Genomic DNA, 21,612 nt, shown 5'->3' with positions numbered 1-21,612 from the left:
TATTCTGTCACTGGAGGCTGTCTATAGAGGAGAGAACCAGAGTTATTCTGCCACTGGAGGCTGTCTATAGAGGAGAGAACCAGAGTTATTCTGTCACTGGAGGCTGTCTATAGAGGAGAGAAACAGAGTTATTCTGTCACTGGAGGCTGTCTATAGAGGAGAGAACCAGAGTTATTCTGTCACTGGAGGCTGTCTACAGAGGAGAGAAACAGAGTTATTCTGTCACTGCAGGCTGTCTACAGAGGAGAGAAACAGAGTTATTCTGTCACTGGAGGCTGTCTACAGAGGAGAGAAACAGAGTTATTCTACCACTGGAGGGCGCACTTCCTCCATCTATCCCTCAATATCAGCTCTGTGTGTCTTATGACAGTGGTACATGCTGATGAGACAGGTACTTGAGACAGGAAATTCTAAATTGATCTGGGAGAATCGAAAAAAGTTAACAGGGAAAGACCATAGTAACACCGCAAAAAGACTAGAAATCATGGTGAATAACAATCTAACACAGGATGCAGTCGAAATAGCAATAGCCTTCAATTCCTACTTTATTGACTCTGTCAGGGTACTGACACAGAACCCCTCCACTGGTTTCTTGGGCTCAGTGCTAGTAAATGACGCTCAACCTGTCTTCATCATAAGGGAGGTTTCTGAGTCAAAGGTGAACAAGGTGATTAGCTCACTAAAGAACTCTAAATCCAAAGATGTGTTTGGGCTGGACTCTACCTTTCTTAAAAACTACAAAGAGTCACTCATTGGCCCCATTACTAAGGTCACCAACACATCTATTGGTCTGGGGGTGTTTCCAAGGGTATGGAAGTCAGCCATAATAACGGCCATCTTTAAATCGGGCGACCATACTGATGTGAGTAACTACAGGCCCATTAGTATACTACCTGTAGTGTCGAAGGTTGTTGAAAAGTGTGTAGCAGAACAACTGATTTCCCACCTCAACAACAGCCCCTTCACATTACACTCCACAGTTTGGCTTCAGAGCGAAACACTCCACAGAAATGGCCAACTGCTTTCTTCTGGAAAATATGAAGTCCAAGATGGACAAAGGGGGCGTTGTTGGGGCTGTGTTTCTGGACCTAAGGAAGGCTTTCAATACTGTTAACCATGAGATTCTCATCACAAAATTGTCCAAGTTCAACTTTTCCCCCGATGCCTTGAGATGGATGAAATCATACCTTGAAGGCAGAACTCAGTGTGTCAGAGTGAGAAATGAGCTGTCGCCCACTCTTAGCTATGATGTGGGCGTGCCCCAAGGGTCAATACTGGGGCCCCTCCTGTTCAGCCTGTACATTAATTATCTGCCTTCTGTCTGCACTGGGTCTGAAGTTCAAATGTATGCAGATGATACAGTGATATATATGCATGCAAAGAGCAAACAACAAGCTGCACAAGAACTCACTACTGTAATGGTCCAGGTTACAAAGTGGCTCAGTGACTTGTGTTTGCATCTCAATGTGAAAAAAACTGTTTGCATGTTCTTCACAAAGAGGGCAACTGATGCTACTGAGCCAGATGTCTATGTGTCAGGGGAGAAGCTCCAGGTGGTATCTGATTTTAAGTACCTTGGCATCATACTTGATTCCAACCTCTCTTTTAAAAAGCATGTGAAAAAGGTAATTCAAATAACCAAATTCAACCTCGCTAATTTCCGATTTATACGAAATTGTTTGACCACAGAGGTAGCAAGACTGTACTTCAAATCGATGATACTCCCCCACTTAACATACTGCTTGACTAGTTGGGCCCAAGCTTGCTATACAACATTAAAACCTATTCAGTCTGTCTACAAACAGGCTCTCAAAGTGCTCGATAGGAAGCCCAATAGCCATCATCACTGTTACATCCTCAGAAAGCATGTGCTCCTGAGTTGGGAAAATCTTGTGCAATACACCGATGTCTTGTATTCAAGATCCTAAATGGCCTGGCTCCCCCTCCACTCAGTATTTTTGTTAAACAGAAAACCCAAACATATGGCAGCAGATCCACAAGGTCTGCCATGAGAGGTGACTGTATAGTTCCCTTAAGGAAAAGCACCTTTAGTAAATCCGCTTTCTCTGTGAGAGCGTCCCATGTCTGGAATACACTGCCATCAGACACACATAACTTCACCACATATCACACTTTCACAAAATACATGAAGACATGGCTAAAGGTCAATCAGATTTGTGAACATAATCACTAGCTGTGTATTGCCACTTTCCATGTTGTCTGTTGTCTGTAGCTTGTGAGGTGTGGAAACACTTTGTTGTTTTTATGGATTTTGTCTTGTTGCTTTTTGTTCTATGTTACTCTGTCTGTATGCTACATCTTGCTTGTCCTATGTTGCTCTGTCTGTATGCTATGTCTTGCTTGTCCTATGTTACTTTGCGTGTGCTCACTGTTCAATGATTGTCTATATTGTAATTGTTTTTAATAACCTGCCCAGGGACTGCGGTTGAAAATTAGCCGGCTGGCTGAAACCGGCACTTTTACTGAAACGTTGATTAATGTGCACTGTCCCTGTAAAAATAAAATAAACTCAAACTCAAACTGAGTTTACTGACAGCACCAGCGGAGGCTGGTGAGGGGAGGACTACTTATAGTAATGGCTAGAATGGAACATATCAAACACATAGAAATATATTGGTGCTTTATTGATGAATACACATAGTCTCATTTCCCAGTTGTCATGACTGTCCTGTGAGGATCAGACTGATGGGGGGTTGAAAGTAACCAGGCCTCTCTCTCTCTAACAGAGAGGAGAGGGGGAGCTGTTGATTCATCACCTTCACACCCTGCTGTAAATCTCTGGAGGGGGAAACTTTGTCTCTCTTCCCTTTAGTATTGGGATTGGAACTCTAACTTTGGAACAATATTTCTAACATCCGAATGTAGAATGTAGAATGTAGAATGTAGAATGTGGAATGTATAAGTCAAGTTTCAATCCAATAGACGCTATGTAAACTGAAGAGAATATTTTTGTTAAGAATTTTATTACAATTTTCTAAAGAGATCATTGTTTTGATGATACTTTGCCCAGTAAGTAGCCATGCCCGAGGGAGCCCTGAGAGCGTGTCAGCATGACGGTAACATTTTTACCAGAGTGTATAAAGGATGTGCTAAGAATTAACATATCAGACCAGAACATTTCCAGGTTGCTGCTGGCGTGTAAAGTGGTCGGGGGCTGATCCCTGAATAATCAACCTTTAGACCAGAAAGATGTGAGACCGTGGTCCACACATTGAAACGGTTAGAACTTAACCTCAACACGAGGTGAAGAAGATAAACTAACCTTCCTTAAGACCAGAGAGACGCTGCAGCTAATATCCATCGTGATCTGAATCCTGAATGCCAACACGAGGAGGAAGAGGCATGAAGCTCACCTCAGTCAATCACTGGTACAGCTGATTAGCTGTCTTAAGGTAGATATCGAGAAAAACTAATCTAAACGACTATCTTACTACGCTCATCACCAATGGGAACTGTTGACATGGCTGGTTATCTTCCAGGGTGAACAACAGTAGAAGATGGGAAAGGGGAAACCCCTTTCGGACAATCAGAGCCAAACAGCTGGAAGGTCAACAACTTTCCGAAAAGGCTTGTTTCTGACCGAGATAAACGAAGAACAGCATTCAACACGTAAATACATTCATTATTTCTTTTACCAAACGGGCGGTGGTTCGTGTGACAGTATGTGGTTGATGGGAGAATAGTTATAGAATGTGACCATGATAAGTTTCCTTTTCAAGCCGTCATATCATGTTAGTTGTCATGACGTTGCCCTCTTTGAGTACAGGGAGGACAGTTGACCCCCTCCCCCTTGCACCATCCCCCAACCTACCTCCCCCCACCCAGGCCCTGTGTGAAGGGGTTGTAAAACTCTAAGAGGAGAATCTCCTGCCACATGGCCCATAGAGAGACACAGGAAATTCTTCCAACTCACAGAATTGGGGAACCGAGTGACATTTGTGTTCTGGAGAAGGTATGGAAGATTGGTGAAGAATCCAGCTATGAACTGGTCCGCTTGGTACAATTTTGTGATACTCAGAAGAGACAATATAGCCATATTACCATAAAACGGTTTATATAATAGCCTCAGCTATGAGACTTGCATCCACATGGTTGTATAGAATGTATTAATAAGGATAAAGCTATTTGTGATACATTGAGATGCTGTGTACTGATGTTAATGTGATAGAATGTATTTATGATCAAAGATTAAATCAGTCATCGGCACGCCCCCAGGGACACAGACAGGACCAGGCGTCATGTGACAAGCCTGTTCTATGTTCACTATAAAACCCCACCCTGATTTACTTTCTTCAGACCAGGCCTCCACTCCATTGCGAGTTGGCCAATAGGTTTTACCATCCAATTCCTCTACTGAAAGTGAACTATACCACGTGGTTAACTTTTAGACTATCGATACCGACAGAATAAGAACAAGTCTTTGATATTAATTAATAGTCTGCAGCTAGAAATTATATCATTGAACGCGAACACCAACGAAACATCCATTCTATGACGACATTAATGAATGTCGCTTTGAAAGATCCATTCTAACCGAGAGAGAGAGAGAGAGAGAACTCTCCAACAGAACGACGCTCCAACAAGGATCCCGACGACACACTGAGCGTAAATATATATTGATTGCAATTGTTCCCGAATGAGTGAGCGTTCATGTGCAAAGGATTGGCATATCAATTGTTAATATTAATGAACTCTGTGTGCATCCTCAGCTGACCTTTTATGACCCATTGTTCTACAAGACACCAGCCATGCCTGTTTTAGCCCACTAGGGCACATTACTCTACCAATTCTTTGTGATGATAATTACTGTTTGTATGCTTTCTGTGAATTACTTAGTTTAGTAAATAAATGATTTTAAGACAATTGATGTATGGATGACTCTTAGTAAAGGCTGGGTTCGTGCAGATACAACAATTTACGACGTTTGGAATGAGCCTGGACGCGAGGTAAAATACACCATTTAAACCAGAAGATAATCGGCCTATACTATAATAGAATATAATATATAATGTTATAATATAATATAGGAACGTTATATTAGGAAAATTATAACTTTGTAATCTGAATATTTTCCTTGGTGCCCTGATCTCCTAGTTAATTACAATTAAACGATTAATCAGTTTAATCGCGTGATAATAATTACAGGGAGTTAATTGATAAACATGTCTTCAGTTTAATGGTACCCCAAAGACACGACATAGTCCACTAGGGACTTTTGTCTCATGTAAGTGTGTGTGTGTGTATTCTGTTATTATTTATTTAGTTAGTAAATAAATGATTAAACAAATTTCTGTAGTACTGAATAATGATCAAGGTTGGGGTTCTTGCAGATCCAAGAAGGTTGCGACTGTTCAGAATGAGACTGATATGAGGTAATGATTAATAAGTGACTGTTGTCATGATGTGGCCCTTTCTGGGTATAGATCATGGCATCCCCCTCTCTCTCTACTACACCCAGGTTCTGTTATCTCAGGTCATAAATTGCTCGAGGAGACTCTTTCCCCCTGGCCATGTAGAAAGAGACACATAGAGAGAACAAAGGAAATTCTTCTACATCATAGAAGTTGAGAACTGAACAATATCCATGTTTTGGAGAATGTGTAAACAGTCAGTGGAGAAGCCAGCTACGACCCGGTCCATTTTGTTTCATGTTTGTGATCTCATTAAAGACAATAAAGCCACATTACCATAACTCTGTTTACAGGTGCCTCAGTAATGAGGTTTACATCTAATTCTTGTATAAAATGAATGAGTAAAGATGAAACTATTTGTGAAATGACGTAAGGTGATGTTAAACCTTTAATGAAAGAGAATTGTATTCCCTTTAAAGTGAACCAAGTCATTGGCCCGCCCCCGTGAGCACAGATATGATCTGGCGTCATGGAACAGTCCTTATCTACTGTTACGCATAGAACCCCCTTCTGAAGAAATCCTCTTCAGACCACACGCACCTCGGTCAGCGAGGGGGCACAGGTTGAGTTTAGACCACAAAAACCTCAGTATACGCTAAGGTTGTAATGGTTGTTGAATTCCTAACCATATCACGTGGAGCATTGGCTAAACTGGTGGAAATGGTTAACCTGTTAGGGCTAGGGGGCAGCATTGACACGGCTGGATAAAAAGCATACCCGATTTAATCTGGTTACCACTCCTACTCAGTAACTAGAATATGCATATACTTATTACATATGGATAGAAAACACCCTAAATTTTCTAAAACTGTTTGAATGGTGTCTGTGAGTATAACAGAACTCAAATGGCAGGTCAAAACCTGAGAGATTCCTTTACAGGAAGTGGCCTGTCTGACCATTTCTGGAACTTCTTTGCCATCTCTATCATTTACTAAGGATCTCTGCTCTAACGTGACACTTCCCACGTCTTCCATAGGCTCTCAGAGCCCGGGAAAAAAACAGAATGTCGTCATTCCAGCCCCAGGCTGAAACACATTATCGCCTTTCTCAAGTGGCCCATCAAGAGACACTAGCTTATGCGCGTGACCCCGACCGCCCCCGCCTTTGGGATTTTTTCCTCTGTTTGCCGAAAAGGAGATTCCCTGTCGGAATATTATCGCTTTTCTACGAGAAAAATGACGTAAAAATTGATTTTAAACAGCGGTTGACATGCTTCGACGTACGGCAATGGAATACTTTGAATTTTATTGTCAGGAATTGCGCCAAGCGCGTGACACTTCTTTACTATTTCGGATAGTGTCTGGAACGCACGAACAAAACGCCGCTATTCGGATATAACGATGGATTATTTTGGACCAAACCAACATTTGTTATTGAAGTAGCTGTCCTGGGTGTGCATTCTGACGAAGACAACAAAAGGTAATGACATTTTTATAATAGTAAATATGATTATGGTGAGTGCTAAACTTGCCGGGTGTCTAAATAGCGAGCCCGTGATGCCTGGGCTATGTACTTAGAATATTGCAAAATGTGCTTTCACCAAAAAGCTATTTTAAAATCGGACATATCGAGTGCATAGAGGTCTGTATCTATAATTCTTAAAATAATTGTTATGCTTTTTGTGAACGTTTATCGTGAGTAATTTAGTAAAATGTTAGCGAATTCCCCGGAAGTTTGCGGGGGGTATGCTAGTTCTGAACGTCACATGCTAATGTAAAAAGCTGGTTTTTGATATAAATATGAACTTGATTGAACAAAACATGCATGTATTGTATAACATAATGTCCTAGGGTTGTCATCTGATGAAGATCATCAAAGGTGAGTGCTGCATTTAGCTGTCTTCTGGGTTTTGGTGACATTATATGCTGGCTTGAAAAATGGGTGTCTGATTATTTCTGGCTTGGTACTCTGCTGACATAATCTAATGTTTTGCTTTCGTTGTAAAGCCTTTTTGAAATCGGACAGTGTGGTTAGATTAACGAGAGTCTTATCTTTAAATGGCTGTAAAATAGTCATATGTTTGAGAAATTGAAGTAATAGGATTTTGAAGATTTTGAAAATCGCGCCACAGGCTGCAAGTGGCTGTTACGTAGGTGGGACGAATTCGTCCCGCCTAGCCTAGAGAGGTTAAACTCTGAAACTATCGATCCCGACAGAATAAGGGCAAATCTTAGATATGAATTACTAGTCTGCAGCTAGAAATTATGTCAACCTGGAATGCGAAGACCGACAACCGCCAGGACATCTATTCTATGAGAACATTTCTGAATGGTACTCTGAAGTATCTATTCTAACCACGAAAGACTTTCGATCTTCAGGGAGGCAGAAAGAGAGACAATGATGAACTGACTCTCCAACAGAAGGACGGACGATCACGATAACACACTGGGCGTAAATATACAGTTGAAGTGGGAAGTTTACATACACTTAGGTTGGAGTCATTAAAACCTGTTTTTCAACAACTCCACAAATTTCTTGTTAACAAACTATAGTTTTGGCAAGTCGGTTAGGACATCTACTTTGTGCAAAACACAAGTCATTTTTCCAACAATTTTTTACAGACAGATTATTTAACTTATAATTCACTGTATCAGAATTCCAGTGGGTCAGAAGTTTACTAAATTTACTGTACCTTTAAACAGCTTGGAAAATTCCAATAAATTATGTCATGGCTTTAGAAGCTTCTGATAGGCTAATTGACATCATTTGAGTCAATTGGAGGTGTACCTGTGGATGTATTTCAAGGCCTACCTTCAATCTCAGTGCCTCTTTGCTTGACATCATGGGAAAATCAAAAGAAATCAGCCAAGACCTCAGAAAAAAATTGTAGACCTCCACAAGTCTGGTTCATCCTTGGGAGCAATTTCTAAATGCCTGAAGGTACCACGTTCATCTGTACAAAACAATTGTACGCAAGTATAAACACCATGGGACCACGTAGCCGTCATGCCGCTCAGGAAGAAGACGCATTCTGTCTCCTAGAGATGAACGCACATTGGTGCAAAAAGTGCAAATCAATCCCAGAACAACAGCAAAGAACCTTGTCAAGACGCTGGAGGAAACAGGTACAAAATGATCTATATCCACAGTAAAACAAGTCCTATATCGACATAACCTGAAAGGCCGCTCAGCAAGGAAGAAGCCACTGCTCCAAAACCGCCATGAAAAAGCCAGATTACGGTTTGCAACTGCACATGGGGACAAAGATCATACTTTTTGGAGAAATGTCCTCTGGTCTGATGAAACAAAAATAGAACTGTTTGGCCATAATGACCATCATTATGTTTGGAGGAACAAGGGGGGAACTTGCAAGCCGAAGAACACCATCCCAACCGTGAAGCATGGGGGTGGCAGCATCATGTTGTCGGGGTGCTTTGCTGCAGGAGGGACTGGTGCACTTCACAAAATCGATGGCATCATGAGGCAGGGAAATTATGTGGATATATTGAAGCAACATCTCAAGACATCAGGAAGTTAAAGCTTGGTCGTAACTGGGTCTTCCAAATGGACAATGACGCCAAGCATACTTCCAAAGTTGTGGCAAAATGGCTTAAGGACAACAAAGTCAAGGTATTGGAGTGGCCATCACAAAGCCCTGACCTCAATCCCATAGAACATTTGTGGGCAGAACTGAAAAAGTGTGTGTGAGCAAGGAGGCCTACAAACCTGACCCAGTTACACCAGCTCTGTCAGGAGGAATGGGCCAAAATTCACCCAACTTATTGTGGGAAGCTTGTGAAAGGCTACCCGAAACATTTTACCAAAGTAAAAAAATGTAAAGACAATGCTACCAATTTATTAACTGAGTGTATGAAAACTCCTGACCCACTGGGAATGTGATGAAAGAAATAAAAGCTGAAATAGATATTCTCTTTACTATCATTCTGACATTTCACATTCTTAAATTAAAAAGTGGTGTAATCTAACCACACTGTCCGATTTCAAAAAGGCTTTACAACGAAAGCAAAACATTAGATTATGTCAGCAGAGTACCAAGCCAGAAATAATCAGACACCCATTTTTCAAGCCAGCATATAATGTCACATAAACCCAGAAGACAGCTAAATGCAGCACTAACCTTTGATGATCTTCATCAGATGACAACCCTAGGACATTATGTTATACAATACATGCATGTTTTGTTCAATCAAGTTCATATTTATATCAAAAAACAGCTTTTTACATTAGCATGTGACGTTCAGAACTAGCATACCCCCCGCAAACTTCCGGCGAATTTACTAACAATTTACTAAATTACTCATGATAAACGTTCACAAAAAGCATAACAATTATTTTAAGAATTATAGATACAGAACTCCTCTATGCACTCGATATGTCCAATTTTAAAATAGCTTTTCGGTGAAAGCACATTTTGCAATATTCTAAGTAGATAGCCCGGCATCACAGGGCTAGCTATTTAGACACCCAGCAAGTTTAGCCTTCACCAAACTCCGATTTACTATTAGACAAGTTTGATTACCTTTGGTGTTCTTCGTCAGAATGCACTCCCAGGACTTCTACTTCAATAACAAATGTTGGTTTGGTCCCAAATAATCCATAGTTATGTTCCAACAGCGGCGTTTTGTTCGTGCGTTCAAGACACTATCCGAATGGTAAATAAGGGTCATGCGCATGGCGCATTTCGTGACAAAAGATTTCTAAATATTTCATTACTGTACTTCGAAGCATGTCAACCGCTGTTTAAAATCAATTTTTATGCCATTTTTCTCGTAAAAAAGCGATAATATTCCGACCGGGAATCTGCAATTAGGTAAACAGACGAAAGAAAATAAAGCACAGGGTCGACTCGGGCACGCGCCTAAGCCCTTTGTCCTCTGATCGGCCACTTGTCAAAGGCGATAATGTGTTTCAGCCAGAGGCTGCCTCGATATCGTTCAGCTTTTTCCCGGGCTCTGAGAGCCTATGGGAGCCGTAGGAAGTGTCACGTTATAGCAAAGATCCTCAGTCTTAAATAAACAGAGGCAAGAAGAACAACACCTTGTCAGACAGGCCACTTCCTGCATGAAATCTTCTCAGGTTTTTGCCTGCCATATGAGTTCTGTTATACTCACAGACACCATTCAAACAGTTTTAGAAACTTTAGGGTGTTTTCTATCCAAAGCCAATAATTATATGCATATTCTAGTTACTGGGCAGGAGTAGTAACCAGATTAAATCGGGTACGTTTTTTATCCGGCCGTGTAAATACTGCCCCCTAGCCCTAACAGGTTAAATAATATTAATAATATGCAATGAAAGCAATTGTGCTGATTATAGACACTTAATAGCGCGTTTTTAAGTTTCAAAAGATTGCGACCCCCCCACCCTTTGCCTCACAATGTTTTGATCCACTGCCAGTTCCTTAGTTGGCAAGGTAACAGAGGGGTCGTATCTACTGTCTGAAAGGCACTCAATGAATGTAACTGAAGTGAGGTTAATCCAGTCAATCGCGCACACACACTAGCTGAATATGCAGAGCTAGCGCGCAAATATTAACTATTAAGCTAGCTAGTACCTATTCCATTTATGTGGCCTCGTCAAAGATGGAATCTTTGCTATCGTCAATTTATTCCAAGATCAGCATGCAGATGATGTAAGTTAGTGCTTCAAAGTCCCTGCGATAAGGTTAGCGATAAACTGAAGTCCAAACTGAACAGAACTACACTCTCTTCTACCATTGTCTTAAATATATTTAATGGTCTCGTTGCAAAAGCTAAATTGTCGCAAGGGAACTTTTATTTATTTATTTTATTTCACCTTTATTTAACCCGGGTAGCAAAGATTATAGCAAACACCACTGAAACGGAATTGGTGCTCGCTAGCTTTGCAAATTCAGCTATTGTTGGAAGCCAGCCAATATGAAACAAACTATTAAAATTACAAAAGGTTGCAGCATATGTTGTGTAAATGGTGAACTCATACAGCTGTCAACTCTTGTCATTTTAATCCGTTTCACATTTGCTAGCTACCTTTTAGATCGAAGCCCAAATAGAATGATAAAAGATAAGATGATAGAAGCCCATCTCCTACTGTAAATAACCTACACACTGTGTGTGTGTGTAGCCAGCCAGCCAGCCAGGTAGAAAAATGGCAGAAAAATAAAAGACGGACATCAGAGTATTTTTCAGTACACCAAAACGCAAAGTAAGAACCCTAGTAGCCTAATATCTCAAAGACTAGTTGATAAAATGTTCATAAGAAAGAAATTAAATTCTAATGGAAATGTTTCACAATGATGTCATTAGGCAGAGCAGGCAACAGATGGCACACAGACAGCAGAGTTGGGGACAGATATGCAGGGACAGACTGGCAGAGACAGGGAGTCTCAGGTAAGTTTGTTGAGTCTTTGTTTGGCAACATTATGAAAGGTTCTCAATTGTTTTTACTTGTAAAATAGGAACATAATTGGAAAATGCCATGGATACCCCCACTCTCAACTTAAACTGGTGACTGAACTAAGATTTGTTAAAGGTAATGGTATTGCTGTTGTGTAGTTTTGGGTACCGGTAGTTAGGAGTACGGCAAACACCTTATTTCTTTGGTTCCTCAATATACATTTACCATATTACAATGTAGGCTATGTGTTACAGCACTACTTTTGGTGTCCCCCTCAGGAATTGCTCTTGAGAAAATTTTATGTAATTGTCCCCTCCAAAGTTGATATCAGATTTTCGCCCCTGCACACACACTGACAAACACACACACACTGACAAACACACACACACACACACCTGACAAACACACATTACACACACACACTGACAAACACAAACTACACACACACACTGACAAACACACAATACACACACACACAGACAAACACACAGTACACACACTGAAAAACACACTACACACACACTGACAAACACACACACACACACACTGACAAACACAAACTACACACACACACTGACAAACACACACTAGAAGCACACACACGCACATGAACAAACACACACAAACACTCCACATGTACACTGATTTAAACATATATGTAAATCTCAAAGGTACAACTGACTATTATGGCATTACTGTCTTCATTATTATAACAGACAAAATGAAGCCAAGATTATATGACAAAACACATAGTTCATATTTACACATATCTACACTAATGTTGGTTGACTTTCACAAAATCTGGAGATAACAGTGATTTTAAACCCAGATGTTCATATTTTACATACATTATATACAGTAAAACCACATGAGCTGTTTTAGTACAATATGTCAAGGAGGATTTGAAACATGAATGGGATAGTTTTTTTTCATGTCATTCCAAGATGGCGGCTCTGGGGTGACAACCCTTCATCTCTCTACAGGGAGCTTCCCTTCATCCCAGATGTCACCTTGTTCGCTATAGAGCACTGCATTTGACCAGGGTCTATATGGGGGATAGATAATAGGGTGCCATTTGGGATGCATCTCTTGTATAGATTATATAGTACTACATTATTTTGGGTAGCTGGGCTGTAGAGTAGAGGGCATCTTCTGGAGTGTCATTAGAGAGGTGTACAGCAGGGTATCTTGTAGATTCTACAGTATCTTTGGGTAGCTGGGCTGTAGAATAGATGGAATCATCCTGGGCTCCACTGGCTGTTGGAGGACTTGAAGAGACTCGAATCTTTGAGTAGATCCACATTGCAGAAGATGAGAGAAGCTGGGTGATCTGCAGTAGAATAGCTAGGATTTATATTATCTTTGGGAAGTTACAGTAGAACAGCTTGGATTTATGTTATCTTTGTGGAAGCTAGCATTAGCATAGATGTCACAGTGTGGATTCAAGTATGGGTTATTGCATATGTGGAGTGTGTCTGAAAGTTGGCATTGCAATATAAGCGGGAGGATCAACATAAGTGTGTGTATGGAAACATAACAGCTAATAAGGCAGATTGGTTGCCAATCAAGACCGTTTTGCGTGGCTGCTTGCTGTTTTCCTTGTAACATTTTAGCTAAGCCAGTTAGGCAGGTTAGGATAATTAAAATGGCATGTTAGGATACTTAACGTGGCAGGTTAGGAGAATTAACGTGGCAGGTTAGGACAATTAACGTGGCAGGATAGGACAATTAACGTGGCAGGTTAGGACAATTAACGTGGCAGGTTAGGAGAATTAACGTGGCAGGTTAGGATAATTAACGTGGCAGGTTAGGATAATTAACGTGCAGGTTAGGAGAATTAACGTGGCAGGTTAGGAGAATTAACGTGGCAGGTTAGGAGAATTAACGTGGCAGGTTAGGAGAATTAACGTGGCAGGTTAGGAGAATTAACGTGGCAGGTTAGGAGAATTAACGTGACAGGTTAGGAGAATTAACGTGGCAGGTCAGGACAATTAACGTGACAGGTCAGGAGAATTAACGTGACAGGTTAGGATAATTAACGTGGCCGGTTAGGAGAATTAACGTGGCCGGTTAGGAGAATTAACGTGGCAGGTTAGGAGAATTAACGTGGCAGGTTAGGAGAATTAACGTGGCAGGTTAGGAGAATTAACGTGGCAGGTTAGGAGAATTAACGTGGCAGGTTAGGAGAATTAACGTGGCAGGTTAGGAGAATTAACGTGGCAGGTTAGGAGAATTAACGTGGCAGGTTAGGAGAATTAACGTGACAGGTTAGGAGAATTAACGTGACAGGTTAGGAGAATTAACGTGACAGGTTAGGAGAATTCATGTGGCAGGTTAGGAGAATTAATGTGGCAGGTTAGGATAATTAACTTGGCCGGTTAGTAGAAATAAAATAGCAGGTTAGCAGAATTAATGTTGCTGGTTATTATAACTAACATGGTAGGTTAGGAGAACTAACCTAGCAGGTTAGGAGAATCAGGTTAAGGTTAGGAAAAGGATTAGGGTTAGGGTTAGCTAAAATGCTACAAGGAAGCAACAAGCAGCGATACAAATCAATCTTGAGTGGCAACCAAACTGCCCAATTAGTTGTTAGGTTTCCATAGACCCATTTATGTTGCTCCTCCCACTTATTTGTCAACGCCCACATTCAAACACTCCACGTATGCAGTTACACATGAATCTGTGGAATACCTGTGGCAGAGCCAGCAGGGTAGGTTGCAGAGGCTTGACTAGCAGGATACGTTGTAGAGGCTTGGCCAGCAGGGTAGGTTACAGAGGCTTGACCAGCAGGGTAGTTTGGTGATTTGACAGTAGAGTAGACTGAAGAGATGACCACAGGGAGTGTGTCTGTCTGTCTGTCTGCCTCTCTGATCTCCTTATACACACAGTCAACCTGCATAAAGAACCAATGACAATTACTACATAGATGGTCAATATGGAAAAGAGTGGAGGGCCCTCAGCCAATGTGAGCCAAGGTTCAAACCAAAAAATGTAAACAAAGAACCACATTGTTAATATGGCTGCATTTACACAGGCAGCCCTTTAATTGGCTAAATATCTGATCTGATTGGTCAAAAGACCAATCATTAAGATCAGATTTGGACTGGCTGTGTTAACGCAGCCTATGAGTCTGAGAATCCATTATCTGTTGAAACTGAGCTGTCTAATGAACAAGTGTTGTTTGTAGGACGTTCTTCCTGTAGACAGATTGAGGAATGATAACAGACTACAGTAGAAACCCACTAGAGGACTCTGTAGACTCACACACTCAACCCTTAGATGTTTAGTTTACCACCTCCCTGTCTATCACCTCTACACTATAAGTTATTATGGATACACACACACACACACACACACACACACACACACACACACACACACACACACCCTGGTATGTCTCACCTCTCCAGTAGGGTCAGGTTGTGTGTTGGAGAAGACTGGTGGTGGAGGTGGTGTTCTCCTGGTTCCTCTCCTCTGTCTGTAGAACAGGAGCAGGACCAGTCCTAACACTGTCACCATGACTACCAGACCAACACTGGTCCACACCATCAGACCTGACCACAGACAGGAGGAGAGACTTTACAGAGTACTGTATATATCATAGATACCATCAGACCTGACCACAGACAGGAGGAGAGACTTTACAGAGTACTGTATATATCATAGATACCATCAGACCTGACCACAGACAGGAGGAGAGACTTTACAGAGTACTGTATATATCATAGATACCATCAGACCTGACCACAGACAGGAGGAGAGACTTTACAGAGTACTGTATATATCATAGATACCATCAGACCTGACCACAGACAGGAGGAGAGACTTTACAGAGTACTGTATATATCATAGATACCATCAGACCTGACCACAGACAGGAGGAGAGACTTTACAGAGTACTGTATATATCATAGATACCATCAGACCTGACCACAGACAGGAGGAGAGACTTTACAGAGTACTGTATATATCATAGATACCATCAGACCTGACCACAGACAGGAGGAGAGACTTTACAGAGTACTGTATATATCATAGATACCATCAGACCTGACCACAGACAGGAGGAGAGACTTTACAGAGTACTGTATATATCATAGATACCATCAGACCTGACCACAGACAGGAGGAGAGACTTTACAGAGTACTGTATATATCATAGATACCATCAGACCTGACCACAGACAGGAGGAGAGACTTTACAGAGTACTGTATATATCATAGATACCATCAGACCTGACCACAGACAGGAGGAGAGACTTTACAGAGTACTGTATATATCATAGATACCATCAGACCTGACCACAGACAGGAGGAGAGACTTTACAGAGTACTGTATATATCATAGATACCATCAGACCTGACCACAGACAGGAGGAGAGACTTTACAGAGTACTGTATATATCATAGATACCATCAGACCTGACCACAGACAGGAGGAGAGACTTTACAGAGTACTGTATATATCATAGATACCATCAGACCTGACCACAGACAGGAGGAGAGACTTTACAGAGTACTGTATATATCATAGATACCATCAGACCTGACCACAGATAGGAGGAGAGACTTTACAGAGTACTGTATATATCATAGATACCATCAGACCTGACCACAGACAGGAGAGACTTTACAGAGTACTGTATATATCATAGATACCATCAGACCTGACCACAGACAGGAGGAGATACTTTATGAGGGTTGAAACATTTCAGTAACTTTCCCCAATCTTCCAGCAATGACCAGAATAACTCAACCCAATGCTTTACAGTCTATAGATACCATACTGATGGATCGTTACCAGGGTCCTCTGGTGGGTTGGTTGGTAGACTGGTGGATAGGTCAGTCAATAAGGTAAAGTAAGGTAGACTGGAGGATAGGTCAGTCAATAAGGTAAAGTAAGGTAGATTGGTGGATAGGTCAGTCAATAAGGTAAAGTAAGGTAGATTGGTGGATAGGTCAGTCAATAAGGTAAAGTAAGGTAGATTGGAGGATAGGTCAGTCAATAAGGTAACAGACACACAGACAGACAGACAGACAGACAGACAGACAGACAGACAGACAGACAGACAAGATACATAATCAAGGTGTGGTAAAGGAAGATACTATGAGTAACTGATCAGAGTAACCATAGCAACAGAGGACCTGGTGTCAGCAGCTGCTCTCTACAAAACCTCAAATGTTGCATCACTTCCTGTTGGCCTCTGAGAGACATCTACATGGCCTCAAATCTTCCCTGGGACAGATGTAAATTAGCTGTTAGCTAAATTTACATTTACATTTAAGTCATTTAGCAGACGCTCTTATCCAGAGCGACTTACAAATTGGTGCATTCACCTTATGATATCCAGTGGAACAACCACTTTACAATAGTACATCTATATCTTTTAGGGGGGCGGGGGGGTTAGAAGGATTACTATATCCTATCCTAGGTATTCCTTAAAGAGGTGTAAATCTGATGCTACTGAGACTTCTGCCACCACTCAAATCAGTACACATGAAACTTACCAGCACTCCGACTCTGTCCTACTGGAGAGTAGTCTGAGGGAGGTGCATCTAGAGAGAGAGAGAGAGAGAGAGAGAGAGATTTGTCCAAAGCATGAATAGTTGCAATTGATTTCCCCAGGTATTACAGCATTTAATATCACAACATATTAGATGTAATGTCTGAGATGAGAGATTCATCATATCACAACATATTAGTAGTAATGTCTGAGATGAGAGATTTATCATATCACAACATATTATTAGTAATGTCTGAGATGAGAGATTCATCATATCACAACATATTAGTTGTAATGTCTGAGATGAGAGATTCATCATATCACAACATATTAGTTGTAATGTCTGAGATGAGAGATTCATCATATCACAACATATTAGTAGTAATGTCTGAGATGAGAGATTTATCATATCACAACATATTATTAGTAATGTCTGAGATGAGAGATTCATCATACCTGCTCTAGATGAAGGAGGACCATTGACAGATGCCAGAAGCATTGTAGAGATGTTAGATAATGTTGCAGAGAGGTTTGGAAGGGTTGTATAGATGTTAGATAATGTTGCTGGGAGGTTTGTGGAGAAATGAGGTCTGGAGGTGACAGTTGATGGTTTAGGAGGAGCTGTATGTAAAACAAAAGAACAGGCAGCCACAAATATTGTTGTAACGATCGTCGTGCAGGAAGGAAGAAGTGGACCAAGGCGCAGCTGGGAGCGAACTCATGTTATTTATTACAGACTGAAATAACACGGTCAAAACAGAATAAACGTATCGCTACTGCTCCAACAAAAAGAGACAACAACCCACAAACATCGTGGGGGGAAAAGGAACTTAAATATGATTCCCCAATCAGAGGCAACTAGTGACAGCTGTCTCTGATTGGGAATCGACAGAACCCAATATAGAAATACGCCCCAAAGCAAGGCTATACCAAAAACATAGAAAATAAACTATAGAAATGCCACACCCTGACCAAAATAGAAGAGTTCACCTGGTCAGGGCGTGACAATTGTCAACATTTTGCCTTCTCTAATGAAGTCATGAAGCATGTAACAAACATTATTAACCTCTAAATTTGTCAAGACAAATGTGATTGAGTGTTAACTTACCATCTGTAACTGTGAGATGCACCTCTTGGTATGTGTCTGGGCCATATCTCCCCACTCCACACCAGTAGGTCCCTGAGTCTGACTTCCTAAGGTCTTTGATGGTCACATAGAAGACTCCATTCCTTAAGTCTTCTATGGTGTATCTCTCTTTCTCAATATAATGCTTGTTGCCCTTAGTTTGAACAAGACGATCTCTATGGTAACATTCTCTTTTGCAGAAATATTTTTCATTGTCACCTGCCCATGTGTGAGAGCATTTGATTTTGACTTGTCCTCCCACCACCTCCTTCACATTAATGACAGCTGTCTCCACAACACACAGAGCTGTCAAACAGAAACACACAGTACAGTCACAACTGATGACCTGTGAGATATACTTTGACCCTGCTCAAATCTAACTTTAACCCTGCTAAAATCTAACTTAAACCCTGCTCAAATCTAACTTAAACCCTGCTCAAATCTAACTTTAACCCTGCTCAAATCTAACTTTAACCCTGCTCAAATCTAACTTTAACCCTGCTCAAATCTAACTTTCACCCTGCTCAAATCTTACTTTAACCCTGCTCAAATCTTACTTAATCCTGCACAAACCCAGGTTGAAGACTCACCTAAGAGGAGACAGCATGAGACAACATGGAGTATCTTCATTCTGGACAGTTACTCCTCAGTTACTATACTGTTAAAGTTACTTTACTACCACAGTTACTATTCTGTTAAAGTTACTTTACTCCTCAGTTACTATACTGTTAAAGTTACTATAATACCAGAGTTACTATACAGTTAAAGTTACTTTACTATTAAAGTTACTATACTGTTGAAGTTACTTTGCTATACTATCAGCTAGCACAGGTCCACATCAGCTTGTCTGTCAGCTACTCATTTGACAGCAGGGTGTTTCTGAAGTGCTCTGTCTGCCTTAAATGAAGATCCTCCTTCTGACACCCCACTCCTCTCTCTTTCTCTCTCTTTCTCTCGCTCTCTCTCTCTCTCTCTCTCTCTCTCTCTCTCTGTCTGTCTCTCTGTCTCCCTTTCTTTCTTTCTCTCTCTCTCTCTGTCTCTCTCTGCCTCCCTTTCTTTCTTTCTCTCTCTGTCTGTGTCTCTTTCTTTCTCTCTCTCTCTGTCTCTGTGTCTCTCTGTCTCCCTTTCTTTCTTTCTTTCTCTCTCTCTCTCTCTCTCTGTCTATCTCTCTCTCTCTCAATTAAATTAAATTCAAAGGGCTTTATTGGCATAGGAAACATATGTTTACATTGTCAAAGCATGTCAGAGAGATTGAGATAGTGATGGTGGTAGTGAAGGGCTGGGCATTATCCTATACATCTTGATGATTTCTCTGTAGTGACCTCAGTGTCTGCAGGTCTATATCTGCTGCAGAGTGAAACTGGTTCAAACCGGCCGGAGGTTAGACTTCTAACCCACAAGAGAACTCAGCTAGCTGTGGTGACTAAGTGTTAAAACAGTCAACTTCTCTGTTCTAAAGTTACCATGTTTGTTTCAGCAGAGGAGGAACACATTGTTGAGATGATGACAATATAGTTAAAGTAAACATCAATATATTTTATAACTTTTTTCTGACATTTAATTGATCCAAATACAGTCTTTGTAAATGATCAACTCAACAGATGAGTTTGTGAACAGAAGAAACATCCCTCCTCTACAACCCAACTCCCCTTAATGAATGATGTCATCACATAACAGACAAGCTACTGAGATCTCAGTAAACCAATAGAATGACCTCCACATCGCCCCCTACAGAATGTTATCAGTACTGATTAATACATCTACTATAATCTCCACCACCAGTCGTCTCTCTCTCTCTCTCTCTATTGAGCCTGGGGACGAGGTTACAGTTGGTTAGGTTCTGACAGACAGAGTTAAAAACTCAAACCAAGTTTATTCACCCACTGGTTCAAACAGATGAAAAGACAAAAACACTTTTACATTAGCACAGGTAGTTGTATCCACTTTCTAGGCGGAGGCTTCTCCTTGAACATCTGGACAGCCAATACATCTCTGTTGCTAGGCAGGATTTTAGTGGTGACTGTTCTTTTCCACTCCATCTGACCTGACCTCTGCCCAAATTCCTCACTCCTCCATAACTTATGGCTGTCCTACCTTATCAGTGACTGGAACCTGACTGTTGCCCTTCTCTTCTCAACAGGATACATGAGATTTAACAGTAACATGTTGTGACTGAATGTAATCTTTCTGCACTCCCCTTTCTCTCTCAGTATTTCTATTCTCCCAGTTCTAATAAACAATAATAAGGATATTTCACGTTATTTCAAGAAACCCAACAGTCCCTCATTTTTAACAGTAACTCCATACTAAATTATATCAACTTGGAAATGACTTAGAAAACAAACATGATTAACACAGTTGATCGTATATTTGCACCTCCAAGGCTTATGGTCTCGAATCTATAATCACACAAGTTAGAACCCAACAACTTATTATAATGAACTATATGTTTCAACTCCGTCAATTCAGGAAGTGAAGTGAAATTCCATTCATTGATTGAAAAGTCCACATGGAAAATGATGGTAAATCAATGATGAATTGTGATTTATTGTCTGTATTGAAATGGTATTCAATTCAATGGAATTGGACCCCAGCTCTGGTAACAACAACGCTGTGTCACAACCAGACGATCAGACAACCTCTTCTCTTCAGACTACAGACCATAGAATTACATATTAGAACTTAATTACATAATAGACTTTAATTAGTTCTACAGAGTCTATTCAGAGTCAGTAGCTGTGACATCGTCGAGGCTCTGGTAGACAGCCAATGCTTTGTGTTCCAGCGCCTGATAGGCTGATTGGTCGAGGGCAGGGTCATGAGCAATGCATTCTGGGTTAGCTTTGGACACGGGCCGAGGATCCACTGCATTCTGGGTAGAAGTTCTACTTTCTTCATCCTCATCATCCTCCTCATCATCAACATGTTAAACAGTGAGGAAAATCATTAGGTGAAGAAAGACACACAAACACATGTGCTCACTCACGTACAGACACACACAAATGCATGCTCTCTCTCTCTCTCTCACTCACTCACTCACTCACTCACTCACTCACTCTCTCACTCACTCTCTCACTCTCTCACTATCACTCTCACTCTCACTCTCTCTCACCTCTCCAGTGCTTCCTGCATCAGGCCTGTTAGAGACTGACCCTGTGGAAACACAACATATATTATAACTCTGTGTGTTTGTGTGTGCGCAAGATTGTGTTTG

The 21,612-nt window shown here is 41.0% G+C and overlaps 1 protein-coding gene across 1 annotated transcript; it reads right to left on the bottom strand.

Annotated features, from left to right (window-relative positions):
• Positions 1-14,436: 14,436 nt before the first annotated feature.
• Positions 14,437-19,246, bottom strand: LOC123737957 (uncharacterized). The gene is made up of 6 exons (XM_082969470.1): positions 18,989-19,246; positions 18,381-18,704; positions 17,729-17,893; positions 17,277-17,324; positions 15,171-15,322; positions 14,437-14,661 (listed from the first exon to the last, which is right to left on the bottom strand). Exons 1-6 carry the CDS (start codon positions 19,026-19,028, stop codon positions 14,437-14,439), a joined length of 954 nt encoding a protein of 317 aa, XP_082825596.1. The 5' UTR covers positions 19,029-19,246.
• Between the last annotated feature and the right edge of the window lie 2,366 nt (positions 19,247-21,612).

Source organism: Salmo salar, chromosome 02, assembly GCF_965601325.2.
Source record: "Salmo salar chromosome 02, fSalSal1, whole genome shotgun sequence".
Lineage (NCBI taxonomy): Eukaryota > Metazoa > Chordata > Actinopteri > Salmoniformes > Salmonidae > Salmo > Salmo salar.
Note: the sequence above shows the minus strand (reverse complement) of the source record. Positions and strands in the feature narration are given on the sequence as shown.

What these genes read in the sequence shown, in the direction of transcription:
- LOC123737957 (XM_082969470.1), bottom strand. Translation starts at nt 19,028, where the DNA reads ATGAAGATACTCCATGTTGTCTCATGCTGTCTCCTCTTAG. An exon ending in GCATCTCACAGTTACAGATG is followed by an intron (nt 17,894 to 18,380) that starts GTAAGTTAACAC and finishes TTTTACATACAG; the next exon opens with CTCCTCCTAAACCATCAACT. An exon ending in AGGACAGAGTCGGAGTGCTG is followed by an intron (nt 15,323 to 17,276) that starts GTAAGTTTCATG and finishes GTCTGTGGTCAG; the next exon opens with GTCTGATGGTGTGGACCAGT.